The sequence below is a fragment of the Rhopilema esculentum genome, chromosome 11 (genome assembly GCF_057945365.1).
Source record: "Rhopilema esculentum isolate cy_ngs chromosome 11, ASM5794536v1, whole genome shotgun sequence".
Taxonomy (NCBI): domain Eukaryota; kingdom Metazoa; phylum Cnidaria; class Scyphozoa; order Rhizostomeae; family Rhizostomatidae; genus Rhopilema; species Rhopilema esculentum.
Window position 1 is genome coordinate 7,818,141 of NC_142825.1, and position 17,807 is coordinate 7,835,947.

Here is a 17,807-nt window from a genome sequence, read left to right on the forward strand (position 1 = left end):
AAGAGGTGAGATCTGGCAAGCCCCAGAAATAGCATTTCTCATAAAAAAAATAAGATGGAAATTACAAAGCATTGTATAGGAAGGCTGGATCTCACCTCTCAGCCCAAAGGCTGGAAGACAGGATAGTGGGATAGCTTGGCTCATTTAAACAGGCCCCAAGACCTGTTGAAACTCAAGTTTATGGTAACATCAATGAAAAAAGCCTAAAATTCTCTAGCTTTTCTTGGCAATTCAATATTAATGCTTTAGATTCTTTAACTTTTCCTGGATACTCTATCAATATACTTTTGTGATAAAACAGCCTTAATGCCTAGGCTGTGATGACTATGAGAAAAAGCAAAAGTTTATAACTCAATTCATATAAAGCCTCTTACCATTGTCAATAATTAGTGGAACATGGTTGCCGGCGATGTCACTTTTGTATTCGAAAAATGAATCTGGACATGGTTCTTTGTCTTCAAATGTATGTAGCATTCTTGGATTATTCTGCGCAAAAATCAAAAGAAACAGTCAATATAGTAATAGAAAATTGGCACAAAAAGAGGATGGACAAATTTTGAAGAAACAGATAACAAGTACTTTAAAATGATTTCTAAAATACTTCTGAAAGTAAGTCCTAGGCTGAAAAGAAATATTCTCAAGATTTTTGCAATTTCTTAATAAACTTACTGAAATTGATTGCTGTACCTAATAAGCTATCTATTCCTGTAATTGTTCTTGAATTTTCCTCTCTTCTCAATGTTTGGTTTTTTGCTAGCCTGTACTTTTTACATTGGAAACTTTGTTGCAGGCTTACAATATATTGCCCACATCCTACTCTAGAAGGTACTCTTAAACTTAAAACTTAAAACAAGAAGCCTACTCTAAATACCTTTGGTGTACTGATTGATGAGAAACGTAACTGGAATCAACACATAAATCAGTTAAATACTAAAATAAAGTTATCTAAAAGTATTGGTACACTTTATAAGACGTTTTGCATAAAAACCACACTATTATAATTAACACCTAACAATACATATATTCAATCCCATGTTCTCTATGGTCTTCTCAACTGTGCCAATAAAACTACTCTAGAGCCACTGAAAATAAGCTTACAAAAAGCTGTCAGAGTAATAGACTTTGCTTGCTATACAGCACACTCAGAACCAATTTTCAAATGCTTCAAGATTTTGAACTTGAATAATCTCTACAAGCTCGAAACTGAAAAATTCATGTTTAAAATTAACCAAAATAATTATAGTACTTTTCATCAAAATGAATTTATCTCCAAATTACATCTGTATAATACAAGGCAGTCCAATGTTGGTTTTTCTCATCTTCAAGTTTCTACAAACTTCGCAAAATATTTCTTAACATTTGATGGAGTTAAGCTCTGGAATTCCTTACAAGGCAAACTTAAAATTACTTGCAACAAGAATGCCTTCAAAAGGACGATGATACAAAATTCACCTGATACAAAGCTTTTAACCACCTAAAATCTTATATATACTTCTAAACCCTCCCTACCCCTTTACTGGTTTCTCATGACTTTTATATCTATTCTTTTCTTATCAATTATATCTACTGTTCTTTTATGTTCAATTCAAACTTAAATCTATACATGATGTTACTGAGTACATCAAACAGGGCACATGACTTGATATCCAATTGCCAGTTTTTTTATGTGCCCTTCAGCATAATAAAAAGCCAATTGATTTTCTGATCTTACTTATTTTTCAAATTTTAAAATTTCTAGAAATTGTATTTTAAATCAACATACATTGTAATTACTCTGTTTGCTTGCTGAAAAAGATTATGAGTTTGAGTTTAACACCCACCAACAATGCATTCCATATTTTTGAACACCCACCAACGCTGTTATTGAAATTGTTTATAAAAATAAAAAACGTATGTGCAAAAAATTAAATAGGCAACAAAGATCCGTCTGGGTTAAGCCCAAAGAAATGGGCTAGGAGTTGATAACACGCAAGAATTTCTCCTGGAAGAAGGTGGTGAATACCAAAGGTTCTTGAAAAGTTTTTGCAAAAATATTGATGAGCTTTTGCAACTTGTTGAATTTGATACTAAAAAATCAACACAAGGCTGCCAGAGGCAATACCAGCAATTATCAAATGATCAGCAAGGCTCACTAATTTTGCACCGATATTGCGATACAGAGGCGACCTTGTGTCCCAAAAACAGCTTTCCTTTCTCCATAAACTTATAAACTCTTTGTCTTTTTTAATTCTTTGACTCTTTGTAGCCCTTTATAAAATTTCAAAAAGCAGCGTGATCAGACAGCTACTAAGGATATAAGCATTTATCCCCTGATCAAGAGAAATAAACAATGTTTCTCCGGATTGGGAGTTTGGAAGAAGTTTCAATAAAATGTCTCCTGATTGGGAGAAGAAATCATACCTACTTTCCCGATTGGGAGAAAGTATAACTTTTTGCACAAAAATGCATGAAGGATTTTCTGGCAGAATTTTTAAACAACATTTTTTAAATCTATACTGTCAAATACATATATTTCCATGAAAAAATGGTAGGTTACAGTTGAAAATCGATCAGAATTTGCAATTGAAGTTTTCATGATGTCATACTCTATTGTTATAGGTATTGTTCTAGGAAAGAAAAGGTTCAGGTAAAGTCTATATTTTGGAAATCTAATGTTTTACTTTACTTTAGAGATCTTTTCAGGAGTCTCCCTAAAAAATGACAGCACCTAAAATATATGAATTTTCGACACCCCCTCCCTAAACCATCACAGTGTCACCATCTTTTCGATCCGTTTTGGACTCTAGGATTAGGTTGACTATAAAGGCAGACCCTCAGCAAAACAACTTTCATTTTACAAGCAGCTACATTGTATATTATATAATAAAAGCTTATTTCATATAACTTATTTTCTAGCATAATTTCATCATAAACTTTATATTCACCATATATTTATAGCTATTGTAAATACATTGTATATAAATTCTGACTTATTGTTATTCAGTTTTATTCTATGTATGTTTATTCTAAAGATTTCTTCAAGAATTAATTGCCCCTCAACAAAAGCAAGGTGAAAGATAGTTAATATTAAAACTTTTCTGTTTTATTACCTATTTTTGCTAGAGCTTTCTCAATTGTTCATTTTTTTCAGTTAGTATCATGACCTTGATTTTGTGAACAAAACTGAAAGCGAGTTTTAATAACTTTGTAATTCACATTCAAGTATATTCTACATGCACACATATACAAATAAACCTATTGCATTATATACATAGTAAAATTAATAGTTTTCTCTTATGTAGTGGTACTGCCACCAAAGAGAGGGACAATAACTACATCTGACGAATGACGTCATCAAAAATTAAACTCTCCAATTACTCACAATTCCCAACATATTTTTTTGATAAACTACCGTTTTTGACATGCAGAATTCAAACATGTGGTCAGAAAAAAACAAAAAAGTCTTTTTGATCATAAAATAGTCATTTAAAGGAAACATTCTCCCGATCTGGAGAGTTTAAAGAAAAGATTTAAGATGCCAAAGATTCTTCCAAACAGGAGAATTATCCATGACAGCGCCAGCCACTATGCTCTGGGGGGACAAAAAAGATTTAGGCCACACCTTTTTAGCACCAGAAAACGGCCTTTTACTAAAGAGGAAAGCCAATTATACCTGAAGGGAATGCCCATGACTAACTTTTGGCTATGTAAAGGCAGTTTGAAATCATAGGATTACACTACAAAAAGTATGTTGCCAAAATATTACCCCTCCCCCAACATTTTCTAATCAGATTTAGACGAAATACAAAATTGACCCTGCTGAGAACTGGGGGGGACATGTCCCCCCAGTCCCCCGTGGTGCTGCTACTGGAATTTCTCCCATTCAGGAGACAAATGCTTATATCCTTAGCTGTCAGAAAAATAACCTGGCTGGTAGAGTGAAGTCCCTGAAGTGCAGTGCATGTCATTAAAGACAATGGGTTCGAAGGGGGATTAAAGAATACAAGAGGAAAAAGTTGGACAAAAGTTGAATTCATCCAACTTTTTAAAAGGAAGTTTCACTTTGGCAAAACAGCTATTTTGACATCCAATTTTGCGCTTACACTGCAGCGATTCTAAAAGACTGAACACTCTAAGAACAGGCTGAACACCCTCCAAGAACACCCCAAGAACACCCTAAGAACAAGCTATTAAGCAGCTGAACACCCTTTAAAACATATAAAAATCGGCATATCATTCAAAAAATAATTTGGTAAATCAATCACAATTAATTTTGGGGCAGGAAAGGGCCTGATAAGTCTAATGCTGTTGGTGCTGTTACAACCAACTGATGTTTTGAGCTCCAAAAGTGTGAATGGGGGTTTATACACGCAGAGCAAATTAGAGTTTGACTCCCTTTGTGCATTCAAACAATTTCCCATTGTTTTCAAATCTTTCACATCCAGTGACAATGTAAAAATACTTGACTACCTATTTTCCTCCAAACAATTGTTCTTCTAATCCGCAAATTTGCCCAAATAGTCACAGCATAGAATAGAAATTAACTATCATGTGGGCATGGTATGCTAGTGCACGCTAGCTAGTTTACTAGTGCAAGCAGAACGAGACACACACCTCCTCTCTTGTTGTATTGTTATTCTCCAGGCAGTGACGTCTCCAGCTGGTGCACTCGCAGGCCCAATTCCTGGATAGGATTTTTAAAAGGAATTTTTGACAAATGAAACAGAAAATGCACAGTGTAGGACGTGCTAGAGGGTAGCGGCAGGGCCACAGCATGAGACTTAAAAGAGTAGGAGGGGCAAATTTTGGGGCCCATGCTCGAATGGGACCATATAATCTTACTTGAATTATATATGTGGCAGAAACTGCATGGGTTTTGGGGGGAGCCCAAAGTTTTCGGTTAAAGCACAATCTTATTGTTATAAATTTTTAACTAAATTTTTTAATTAAAAATGAATTGGAATTTGAATTTTTGTTGCCAAGAACCATGGTAGCAGACGGTAGCAGACGGGATCAGGGGCGGGCACAGGTCGCACGGAAGACCGTCAGATTTTCAGAATTTGGTTTTAGTCTTCAGTCATTGAAATATGGCAATCATGTTTACCACAACCTTTTATTTTCCTCCTTACAGATAATACAATTTGCTCTCTTTACACAATAAACACAGGACCGAACTTGGTCGATCTCACACACAATGCTACGATTTAATTCAATATAGAAAGGATTCCAAGACCACTTTAGACCGTAAACAGTATGATTTTTAAGCATGTCACCTGTGCCGCACAAATATGCAGGGCTCTTTGTTATGCAAATATTTTACCAAATCTCACCAATCAAAAACTCAAGTTTTCACATATTTGTGTGGCACGAAAAGTCTGTAAACACTATGTTAGATTACTGTGCCGCACAACTGCTGGCAAGGGAAAAAGGTGGATGAGGTTGTACAATATATTTTGTTTAAACTGCATTTTAAAAACCTTTTAAAGGGAAAAATGTTTGACTGAACAATTTGAACGTTTCAGGGCCCCCAGTCCTAATTGCTCTGGTTCTGGGGGGGCTGGGGCTGGGGCTGGACCCCCATCATGGCTCCGCCCTTGACCATGAGGGAGGCCCCCCTAGACCGCCTGCTGGGCAGTGTTAATGTGCGACCGTCAACTTTCATTCTGTATCCGCCCCTGGACGGGATATAGGGGCTTTAGCCACACAACAATTTACAAACCCCTGTTCACACATTTGGCGCGCGAAACAACAGTTGGTTGTAACAACATCAACAGCCTTAGACTTATCAGGCCCTTTCCCGCCCCAAAATTAATTTTGATTGATTGACCAAATTATTTTTCGAATGATATACCGATTTTTAAATGTTTTAAAGGGTGTTCAGCCGCTCAATAGCTTGTTCTTAGGGTGTTCTTGGGGTGTTCATTGGGTGTTCAGCCTGTTCCTTCCCTCGAGTGTTCAGTCTTAAACGACGGCTTACACATTCTCCAGCTATCCATTTAATTGAATCAATTTGAATGCATAATGTATTTCAGCCTTAATGAAGCTAAAGACAGTCTGTAGTGTTTCGCGAAAATAAGATAATAAGAAACCATTAAAAAATCAAACCTGTTGCACAGTGCTGCAAATCAACAACTTTTCCAGGAGCTTCTTACGACAGCCATTTTGGTTTTATCTCGTCTTCAGTTTTTGCAAACAAAATCTGCGACAAAAGAGGCTACTTGTAAATGACATACAGTATATACGTCAACAAAAGACGAAAACAGAAGCAGGTGTCGAATATCTTTGTTGATTGTGTTGTATGTCCATCTTTGAATAATTGAACATCCGGTGCCACGATTTCATCAAGAGCAATTAAAGATCACGTTTCAATTTTCGAAAACCAAAGACTGCTGTTTAAACTAGCACTTGATATTGAATGTAGTTCTACAATTTCAAGAGCTGTCAATGGATGGTAATGTGCTACTGAGGAACCTGCTACAGGAGATATATTTTTTAGTGGTGTGATGCAATTTCTGTGCCCTCAGTTAAAATTTAACTGAATTTTATGAACTTGAAAGAAAGACTTTTTGAACTTGTCTTTTCTGAACTGAGGAGACTGAAACGATCATGGCAGATAATTCTCCCAAGAAAGAGCGAGCACCAAAAGGAATCCGCGTATTAATTAGGGTCTGGGGGACATTGTCCGCTCTATGTGAGTGATATTAATGTAATTTCCTATTCCATGAGTAGTATCTGCATAAACATTAAAATGAAACCAAAATGATGTCAACAGCTGGGTTTGTTTTGACTCTTCTTCTAAACTTGCTATCCATGTAGGTATAATACAAGTACTGGTTAATTTCCAATATTATGACTTCTTGTTCAATTATTTATTTTTTTCCGATTCATCTATTGTTGCTTGCTTTCAGCTGTAATTTGCTAGTGAAACTGTTGTGTCAATAATTGTATGTTTTTCTTATATAATTTTGTACATGGCAAAAAAAAGGTTCATGTTTTTCAATTCTATCATGTTCAAACTGCATCACTTGTTTAAATTTATCTTTCAGGTATTGGAATCACTGGGTTGTTTGTTATGATAACATTGTCTGCAACTTGCCTCGTCACTGGAATTTTGCAACTGTAATTCATTACACAAGATATTTTTAAACTTATCAACATAGTGATCATTTCTAATTCCCATTTTCCCATGAATCTTTTAGGTTTAGTTATCAGTATTGAATGAATCATGACCAAATATATTTTTATTTGTTTCAAAGCAGAAGTTCTCAGGAAATGCTCTTTTTTAATCATTAATTTAATTCCATATTTGACATAAATTTGTAATTTTATTCAATATTTTTAGGCATTTCCAAAGGGGCAAAGTTCTTACGTCTCTAAATTTTATCAATATCTCTGAATTTTTTGACCATTAAAAGTGGCAATAAAATATACTGATAGCTTTTACACCTGAATATGTGGATAAAAGATGCAAGCACTGTATTTCTTTTATCTCAAATCATTTTGACAATTATAATGTTTTGAAAAAAAATTGAAAAATTAATGAATTGACTATTATCTTCAGAGAAACTATAGAAGAGAGTGTCCATCTTATAGCATATACACTTTTACCTTTCTGAGAATTATAAAGTGTAGAACAATTGGATTTTTTCCCTAAAGCAGTTATGATAAAAGGCATAGTATTATGGAGAAGATAGTCTGTAATCATTGATATGAGAAATGTAGTCTTGAATGTAGACAACTATGTTTGCTTTCTAGGGTTGTTGGACTCATAATCTTACCATTAGAAGCACCAATTCTTTGTGCCAATTTTCCAACACTTGTGTCTGCAAGTGACTGGTTTGAAAATCATTTGAAATTTTGGATGAGAGCGGCTCTATACCTTATGTATGTATATGTTACAGGTCCTGCCTAGATGCCTTTCTGCCAATATTTGATCAATAGCCTCCTGTTTTTCATGCCATTTCCAAAAAGTATTAATTCTGAAAAATTTGTTTTTTAAATTGGAATTCATTAGAATTTATCATCCCAATTTAATTGAGTTATTGATCCATACTCTTGTTGGAATAATTTCTTGATAATGTTGGCACCCCTTTTTAGGAACTTGTCTTGTCCCTTATTTGTTAAAGGTTACCATTGAAGAAAAGACTCTTGGAATGCTCTACCAATAAATGTCTTCAAAGCAAGTAATTTTATTTAAAAATGTAAAGGAGCAATGGTAGAGTTAATCTTTGATGCAAGCTGAACAGAAATGACAATTTTCTTGTAAAAAGCTGACTGTAGTTTCTTTAAGAAATTTGTTACATGTATCTTCCAGTACAGATTCAAAACATTTTTAATCAACTTTTTAGATTTGCCCTGCCTCCTTTCTTCTTGTGTCCAGAATTATCAACATTCATTGGAGGTGCAGCAGTATTGGTCACAGCTGCACTTTATGGTGTTTTAGCAATTGGAAAAAAGTAAGAGCTTTGTCATGTTAAATCACCAAAAAAAATTCTAAAGGCATGCTCCTTCAAATCTGCGGCATATAATACAAGTCTGTTTATAAGTGAACCCTTTCAGAAATAGAATATTTCTTGATAAGAGTATAGCAACATCAATGAAAGAAGTCTAAAATTCTCTTGAGTTTTTTTTGGCAATTCAATAGATACTTATATTTCTTTTCAATATATTTCTGTGATTAAACAGCCTTAATGCCTAGGCTGTGATGACTATGAGAAAAAATAATAGTTTATATATAACTTGATAACCTAAATTGGAGAATAGGATTATATGGTCATAAAATATAAAGTTTAAGTAGCTTTTTCAAGTACCCTCATTGCTTCAAATTTTTAAATCAATTGTCCCATGAAATTTTTTTTCTTCTGTATTTGTTTCTACCTAGCATCCAAGGATGCAGCTATTCTGGTGCTATGTCACAATCTCTCTTGCATTGAGAATTGTCTATAGACAAATAATTGGATTTGTAATGTTGTTTCCTTTGGTCTTTAAGTGTCAGCATTGATCTAGTTAAATCAGCATTCTCCAGGTCACACAAACCAATTTCATTTACTTTAATTCTTGCTCTATAGAATTATAATCGCTTGATAAGTTTATCTATGAACAAAGGATATTTCAGCCATGTCAAAGAATACCTTTGAAGAAAGTGCTATTGATGGGTATAAAATGTTTGTAGTAATTGAATTAAGCTAACATGAATTTATTATGAAGAAAAACCTGTCAGTTCACCTTAAAGTCTGTAGATTGCCAATCCCATAACCTGCACCTTCAAGTTCTGTCAAATGTCATACCAATTTTTCTCTGGTCAAATAACATTCCCTAGTTACCTTTGTTTCTTCCTTTAAAAAACCTTGTGACTATAACCTTTTATTTATGATAATGGATGCCTTTCAGTAAGTTGTCCATGATAATTATAGGCCACTTCATCATTGTACTTGTATTGTACTAGAAGAACCCTTTGTTAAAGACAGATGCCAACCCACATTATCATTGTTTCATTTGTATAGCATTGGCGAGTCTTTATGTATTAAATTGATTTTAGAATCACTATTTATAACTCTCTTTGTGTAAAATATAGGCTGATAGGACTTTATCCACCTTTCTTGTAGTGGAGTCTTGCTAACTTTCTCCTCCTATGTGACAAAAAGAAGTAAGCATGCATTAAAGTTGTCATAGTTTTTTCAAGCATTTTATCATTTTATTTTGTGTGTGTTTCCATTAAAATCTGAGGTAAAATCTTTTGCAGGGGGTCTGAGGCACCTAAAAGTCCAGAAGAAACTGAAATGCGAACACAATTGGTAAAAAATGGAGAGCCAAATGAAGAAAGCGGCATGTGAATGAATAACAGTAATTTGTTTAATTAATCTATTAAAGCAGTTGTTTTGCAGATTTATTTCTGAATGAGATTGCCAGATTAATATTACACACTACTATCAGTTTTTGGGGGACTGCATTTAAGGGCCAATGCAAAAATGTTTACTTGACAGTACTCTTGCTCTGTGGGGTTAGCTCTTTATAAATTTCTAATATATAGCTATTCACACAAACATGGTGCAAACATTAATTTACCAATGCACTAAAAGTTGTGATATGCCCTATGGTATATGTTTACGATACTCTATACAACTTCTAGAGACTACATATTTTCTCAAAATATGGCTTGGCTTTAGTAAAAATGCTGGATGTAGAAACTCAGCATACAACTACAACTTAAAAAAATATTATTGACAAAACATAATGTTTGTGTTGTTGAAAGTAACCGTAAAATCAATGCTGTTGTCAATTATAGTAATTATCATTGTATTTTTGGAATAGATTAGCAGAATTCTCTCATTTGACATATTTATTTATTGTCCGTACTAATTGATGATTTCTTGTTTTGTCACATCCTGTGGAGCTCTGTTTGAAAGGATATCATACTGTTCAAAAGCACTCTTTCTTTTCAAAGACTATGAACATTATTAGTGTCTTTTTACTGTATGTTTTGTAACCCGTCCAGGCAGCAGAGTTTAATTTTACGATCCTACAGGCACAGATGTTCCTCGTCGACAAAAATAGGTGCTTATCGTTTAAACGGCGTGCCGTGTTTAAATGGCGCTCCACTTTTAATGCAGCTCGAACACCAAATGTTTCGTGGTTATCATCGCTGGTATATTCCATCCTGTAGCAGAAACGCCAAAAAACAATGGAAAAACATTGGAAGTCAAATCTCAAATATACAAACTGTCCTTCTACCAAAAGCGAGAGAGTTCATTTGTGGATTTGCAAAGAAGCAAAAAATCATTTGATCCCGCTCAACATGTGGCAATGTACTATCTACTACTCCCTCTGTATGCGTCAATTTGTCTTTTGTTCTCTTTCTTTCTCCGTAATATAAAGGCAGCAAGGGTTGTTGAAAGTTTAGAATACGAACTACATTAAATGTTGAGGCTGCCATATTCTTATTCTGAATCTTCATAAATTATGATTGTTTTTCATTAGAGCTCGCCTTAGAAGACATGGCAAGCCATTCACAGCTCAACTTGCAAGAACTATCAATAAGGTCTTATAAAGTATCTTGTACATCAAGTTCTATCAAGAATACATATTTTCTAGGATTTCTTTGTTTCGCAATACTTAGTCTGACTAGTCACATCAGACTAAGCCAGGAAACAAAGTTTCGGTTGTACTACTTGCATATTTGTAAGGTTATACTGCGATACCAGACAGTAGCCTGGGTACAAATAGGTACAAGTACCAAAGTCTAAATGTAGAGTTCTGTAACTTGCAAAGTTGAAACGTTGTAATGCGACACGTAATAGAAAGGGGTGTTCATTTCAGCCAATTTTCAATAGGAGAGGAGGGGGATGCTAATAGAAGGGGGTGTTCATGTCGACCAGTTTTCAGTAGAAAGGGGTTGCTAATAGAAGGGCTTATTATAACAGTGCCGTCGGAACGAAATTCATATTGGGGGGGCTGCCCATTGTTTTCCTTCTCATTCAGTACACTGTTATAAAGGAAACATACAACAGTTTGACAATTATTGGGGGGGCTCCAGCCCCCCCGGTTCCGACGGGCCTGTATAATCAACGAAACGAAACGAAATTGCAGCAGCAGGCAGCAAGGATGGACAGGTACCTGTAAATCCTCCACTTACACCATATCATACTTTCTCGCATTATAGAATATCTGTTAAAAGCTATATTGATAATGATTGAATACCTTTACACATTTTGTTTCATGTACCGGTAGCAATTTTCACTTCAACAGCTTTCAATTTCAAGTTGATTGTCTTGTACCTTCGAATTTCATAAGATAACGTGTTATGTAGCCCCAAAAGCACATTAAAAGTAAATGAAAATTTCCAAGCCAACATAAATATCACCAGAGGTGCCGGAAGCTTCGTGATGTGGCGGGGGCAGGACTGGCAGAGAGGGCACCTTGGGGTGTCAAAGTTTGCTGATGAAACAGATCGTGAATCGTCGTGTACAGGGGCGGATCCAGCGTCTGCGTTTGGGGAGGGCCATTTATGAAAGAAGAGGAGGCCTGCGAAAATTTCACAGACACGCCCTTCAAAGTCTCACCGAACGCGGGAAACGCCCCTTTCTATCAAAAAATTTCATAAGAAGGTACACTCTCAGAACACTGAAAATTAAGAAACTTCATTGCTGCGAGAAACTTCCAAGCGAAGTAAAGGCTAAAATACATGATGAAAAATTGATGAACTTTGGCTAATCGTGTAAACACGCGCTTCTTTAGTTAAACTGATGAAAAACGGATATAGAAATAACTTTGGGGAAAACTGACATAAAAAACTGATCGTGTATTTCAGCCTTTACAAATATTCATATTGAATATTTGGTCAGCAGCTTTCGCGCTTGACTTGGGAGGGGAACTATGACGCATCAGAGTTCGTGAATGACATTATAATTCCTGTGTTCAAGAAGCCGGCATAAGACACGTACCCTTAAGATGAAAAAAAGATTTAGAAAATGAGCAAAAGTCCCCACGTATTTGGTGCGTATAATTTGAATGGTAAATTTTCAAAATGGGTAGTCACCAAAAATTCATCGCAGCATAACAGGCAAAGCTGAGTAGTTATAGGTACTGTTTTGCTTTTGTTGGAAATAGTGACGCTTTTTGGGTATCACAATCGCAATAACACGATGAACAATGTTTGAACTGTAACCCATTTTAGCCATAACTTTCTCAACCATTAACGTTTGCAGACGTCATTCATTCATGATCGCAGTCATGATTTGTGTTAAACCATAGTCCATATGAGCCGCGAGATCCGGTCACATCTAATTTTGCATTGAACTATTGTTTTAGGCTTATCATAATTCTTGTGTTACACATCCACTTGCAACTTATTGCCTCACTGAAAGCGAGAGAATAAAGCCGACTGGAGGTTTGATTAAAATGTCTGGTCCGCCAAAGAAATCAAGAACTCTTGAATCATTCTTCTCAAAAAGTAGCCGCACCAGTTCAGTTGGAGATAACCCTGAAATCTCTAAAACATGTGAAACTACCACTTGCCAAGAATTTGAATCAAAATCTACTGGTGAAGAATTCGACACACAAAGCCAAGTTGCGGTAGTCCAGGATTGTCCTGAAGAGGAAACACACCCAGACCTCTGTTGTATGGCGACACAAGTAAATGTTGCAATATCTGATAGATATGACATTGGTAGAGCTATAATGAAAACAAAACGAGGAGAACAGCTGACAGATAACGAAAGGGAAGCATATTTATCGAAGAGGTGGGTGCCGCAGAGAAGGGATGAATATCCATTTTCTGAAAAGAAAAAACCAAAGAATCAGCTCATGGTTGGTATGTCCTCGACAACGAAGCGTTTTCTGGGTGAAAATCACTTGAAAACCTTCCCCTGGCTAGCTGTCAGCAGAGAGCCAAAATGTTGCGGTGCTTGGTGTGTTTATTGCGTTTTATTCAAGACGTGCGAGAGTGGAGGTGGAAGAGGTGCACAATACGGAGGTGGAGCAGGCCAGTCAATGGGCAAACTTGTTAACAAGCCTCTTGTAAACTTTTCAGACTTGACAGGGAAAAATGGAGCCCTCACAAGTCACCAAGAAACATCTTTTCATAAGACATGTGCCATAAAGTACACGGAGTTCTTGAGCCGTGCAACACCTGGGAGTGAGAAGGACGTTCGATCAATAATGAACATTGAAAGGCAGAAAGAGATTGAAAGAAACAGGACTGCGCTGGTTCCCATCATCGACACCCTTCTAACATGCGCCAGGCAAAATATTGCGCTTAGAGGCCATCGTGATGATGGACCAGTAGATTCAACTGGGATGGAACCCAAGCACAATGATGGAAACTTCAGGGCATTGCTGCGATTGAGAGTACGGGGAGGAGATACAAACTTGAAAGATCACTTGAAATCTTGCAAACGCAATGCTTCTTTGGTAAGCAAAACGATACAAAACGAGCTAATTGCCTGTGCAGGAAATATTGTCAAAGAGGACATAGTAAGAGATGTAAAAAATGCAAAATTCTGGACAATAATGGCCGACGAAACCCAAGATTGTGCGAAACGAGAACAGTTGGTCATTGCAATTCGTTACGTTGACACAAAAAATGTGCCAAAAATTATCAAAGAAGAACCGGTCGCAATTTTAGACCTGATTGCAGACATAAAAAGCAGTGACCAATCAGATGAAACAGAGCACAATGAAATTAAGCTATGTGGCAAGGCAATAGGGGAGACTCTACTCCGCCATATAAGTGAGCTTGGGTTGGATTTGCAGTACCTCGTTGGTCAAGGATATGATGGTGCTGCATCGATGTCCAGTGAGCGAGTTGGTGTTTGCTCCTTTATCAAATCTGCTGCGCCACTCGCTGACTACTTCCACTGCTGCATGCACGCGCTAAATCTAAGTTGTTCTCGAGCCGCAAAGATACCAGCAATCAGACATTGCATGGATGACATCAAAGATATCAACAATTTCTTCAAGCATGCGAAAAGAAACAGCTATTTGCAAGCAGTCATAGCACGAGAATCAATTGAAGAGCTTCAGCGACGGCAGTTGGTGACCCTCTGTGAAACAAGATTTGTCGAAAGACATGAATCAGTTTTGGTTGCACGACAGCTTTTGCCTTACATCGTTGTGTGCTTGGAGGAAATGCTCGCTTGGGACTCATTAGATACAAGAAAAGATGCCAGGAGATTGTTAAAAAGTTTGCAAGACCCTCAGTTCCTTGTAGCGCTAGTATTGGCCGAGAAAGTGTCTGCTGTACTTCGCCCAGTGTCCCGTTCTTTGCAACAAATTGGTAGCGATCTTGTGAAAGCAATGTCGACGATTTCTGCGACACAGTCAAAGCTTTACACGTGGCGTAAAGGTGAAGAAAATGAGTTTGCTTCGATGTTTGAAGAGGCAATGCTTCTTGGCGAAAATATTGGAGTGACCAGAGAAGAGATGCACGCAATTCCTCGAGCAGTCAGTCAATCCAGGTTCAGATCAAATGCAGGTGAAGCCAATCAAAAAGCCATTGATTATTATCGTATCAATGTGTTTTTACCTCTTCTTGATGAAGTGGCTGGAGATATGAAAGCAAGATTTGGTCCCCATCAGCAGAAGATTGCGACGCTTACAAGAATTCTGCCTTGTTTCGTCAAAGAATCAACTTGGCAAGATATTTTGCCTGCAGCACTAAAATACGGAGTCTTTTTAGACCCCTTGTCCATTGTTGAAGGAGAGTATGAAATTTGGAAGCAGCAATGGCTGTCACGTGGAACAAGTACAGTAGCAAATACCGCTATCGGCGCTTTAGGCGACTGCCAAGGTGATGTATTTCCTAATTTGCATACATTACTCAACATTCTCACTGTGCTACCGGTGACAACAGCAGAACCCGAACGACTATTTTCTAAACTGAATAGTACCCTGACAGCAATTCGGTCAACAATGTCTGAGGAGAGATTAGAATCCCTACTTCTTCTGCAAGTTCACCGTGACAGAACACCAACGAGCGATAAACTCATTGACTCATTCGCAGCATTAAAATCAAGACGAATCCCATTAAAGCTGTAAGTAGTTAAAAGATGGACAAAATGACGTTGCTATTATATCGCAATACTCAACATTGAAACACACCACTTCTCGCGCAAAATGAGCTCGCATGTAGCTTTTCGTTTCAAAGGCAAAATCTCCGATAACGTTTTTGCTACGATATAGCTACTTCCTTTTCAAATTCTTTTCTGAATATATTGACATCAGTTGGGATCACTGATTTCCACAAAATTACTCAATCAAAGCTCTCATGTTTCTATGCTCGCAGTTAGTGTTCTCATGTAATGTAATAAGTAATTTTGGTTTGTTAGTTATATAAACAACTAGTTTCTTGTTATGCAAAAACTTTTACCTTATCAATTTACATGTTTAGTTAATGTATTTACTGTCTTTTCATTCAAAGTTTCTCGTTGTCGAATCGTTTGGGGGGGGCCATGGCCCCCCCGGCCCCCCCTGTAGATCCGCCAATGGTCGTGTAGCCGATGATAAAGCCTGGTTGTAGGTGAAAGCCCTGTTAAGGGAGGGAGGGTCGATGTTCTGGGAGCGTAGTCCTTAGACTTAAGACTCTCAGACGCCCTAAAGACTCTCAGAAATGAAGGCAAGACCCATAATGATACATTTGAATCAAGACCACAATCAAACTTCGTTCTCAAAACTTTTTCACCACAACATCAATCATCAAGGGAGGCTGGACCCAATCCTACTTTACATTATAACAAAAGTTTGTTCTGATCACCATCTACATGGCTTGATATAACTTTTCGATATAATTCTTCTGAACTTACTGTTTTTTTCTTTCTTTATTCAAAGTTTGTACAATCTGCAGCTATTTTTAAGCTAAATAAAGCCAAAAAATTTAAATTACCAACGCTAAAAAAATTTGAATCAAATATAACTTATGTTCATACGTGTTTTTTGTAATTGATCACAAGTATTGAACGATGAAAATTTTGAGATTTTTTATGTTTTACTAATTGCTTTCACAAACTGGAAACCTCAAAGAGGTCCCTAAACCTCAAGGCCCATGGCCAGTTTTCCATCGCCGACACCTTTCGGTAAACTTTGCTGTGAGCTTGCTTTTCAGTGTTTCTAAAAGCATTTCGAAAAGAAACATTTTAGATCATGGCCCCAAAAGGTCACCCTTTTGCTCATTTGTATAGCACCGAAGCAATCCAAGGGCCCTTTTTGGCCATGCAGTTGACAAAAAACAACCCGGAGAGCTGCAAAGGGGTAGGGAAACTGAATTGTTGAAAAAGGGGGATACGTGCCCACTGTGCCTCCCGGTTCCTGCGCCTTTGCTGGAATTTAAGACATCATTGATGCCTTGACTCATACATCGAACATGTACGAGCCAATGTTGGTAGCAATCTGAATTCTGTTCAGCATGATCATGAAAGTTAAAGTGAACTTATTAACAAAAATATTTTGTTGGTCAAATGGCTTTGCAAGTCGATTTTCAGTTATCATCAAAATGGAAAATATTGACTTTTATCTTGCATGTAGGTATCAAGAGATGCTTGAAACCTAGATTTTATTAGCATTCAAACTATCTATATCAACTAATATTGCTCGGAAATCAATTTCTTGAAAAGGGCACTTTGCTGCCCCCGTGCTGCCTCCGCTGCCCCCGTGGCTCCGGCGCCCTTGAATGCCACTGAAATATTTATTTCGGAAAAGTCAATGGGAGTGCAAAAATCGTTTCATATATGAATGTTCTAGTTACTGGGTTCTTGATCTTATGGGAGAAGAAACTAAGGGGCTGGAAAAACAATTGTAGTTAGGGAATGTATTTGTATGTGCTAAATGTATGAATGACAAATAGGTCAATGACTGAAGGATTTCTTATCCAATCGTTGCATGCTGCAATGATGGAAGATTTGCTTTGAATTATGTTCAGGAATACGAAAAAGTGGCACTTTCGCTATAGAAGGAATTATCTAGTATAGCAGTGATGCAAGCTTCTAGTATTTTCAACCAGATTTAGTGCTATTTTAATTTTTTACTTTAATTTGATCCCATGAGAGGTGTCAAGCTTGGTTTCTGAAACTGTGACAGTTTACAAAATACTTCATGTAAATATAACTAACCAATTTTTCTGGATAACAAGCTTTTTTAATTGGGAAAGGCCTTAACTCTGGCTTTCCCCGAATGTGACAAAATTGCACTGCAAGTGCCTTGTAATTTTCAATGTACGAAGAAGTATAAAATTTGCAGTTATTACAAACACTTTCCTGCGCTGTGAAAACATGGATTTTTTGTCAGATTTAACGTCAATATCAACAGGGCTTTTTAGCTCGGTGCGCTATAAATGGACT

At 36.7% G+C, this 17,807-nt stretch overlaps 3 protein-coding genes across 5 annotated transcripts in view; 2 read left to right on the forward strand and 1 right to left on the reverse strand.

Annotated features, from left to right (window-relative positions):
* The window catches only part of LOC135693507 (actin-related protein 5), a 39,237-nt gene that overhangs the window by 19,000 nt on the left and 2,430 nt on the right, over positions 1–17,807 (reverse strand). Inside the window, exons 1-3 of one of the 3 annotated variants that reach the window (XM_065212020.2) lie at positions 6,085–6,153; positions 4,594–4,663; positions 375–486 (exon numbers count right to left, since the gene is read on the reverse strand). In XM_065212020.2, coding sequence (XP_065068092.2) covers positions 375–474 — 100 coding nt within the window. In that variant the 5' untranslated portion in view covers positions 475–486; positions 4,594–4,663; positions 6,085–6,153. Of the gene's footprint in view, positions 1–374; positions 487–1,762; positions 4,550–4,593; positions 4,664–6,084; positions 6,179–17,807 lie in introns of those variants that run through there. The other 2 variants (XM_065212019.2, XM_065212018.2) reach the window with 2 other exon arrangements.
* Positions 6,201–10,338, forward strand: LOC135693509 (calcium channel flower). Its single transcript, XM_065212022.2, has 5 exons — positions 6,201–6,670; positions 7,026–7,098; positions 7,735–7,863; positions 8,328–8,435; positions 9,722–10,338. Exons 1-5 carry the CDS (start codon positions 6,586–6,588, stop codon positions 9,810–9,812), a joined length of 486 nt encoding a protein of 161 aa, XP_065068094.1. The 5' UTR covers positions 6,201–6,585; the 3' UTR covers positions 9,813–10,338.
* LOC135690922 (52 kDa repressor of the inhibitor of the protein kinase) lies at positions 12,877–15,513 on the forward strand. The gene has a single exon (XM_089111234.1). The coding sequence runs from the start codon at positions 12,877–12,879 to the stop codon at positions 15,511–15,513; it is 2,637 nt and encodes an 878-aa protein (XP_088967360.1).

What these genes read in the sequence shown, in the direction of transcription:
- LOC135693509 (XM_065212022.2), top strand. Translation starts at nt 6,586, where the DNA reads ATGGCAGATAATTCTCCCAAGAAAGAGCGAGCACCAAAAGGAATCCGC. An exon ending in GTCACTGGAATTTTGCAACT is followed by an intron (nt 7,099 to 7,734) that starts GTAATTCATTAC and finishes TTTGCTTTCTAG; the next exon opens with GGTTGTTGGACTCATAATCT. An exon ending in GTTTTAGCAATTGGAAAAAA is followed by an intron (nt 8,436 to 9,721) that starts GTAAGAGCTTTG and finishes AATCTTTTGCAG; the next exon opens with GGGGTCTGAGGCACCTAAAA.
- LOC135690922 (XM_089111234.1), top strand. Translation starts at nt 12,877, where the DNA reads ATGTCTGGTCCGCCAAAGAAATCAAGAACTCTTGAATCATTCTTCTCA.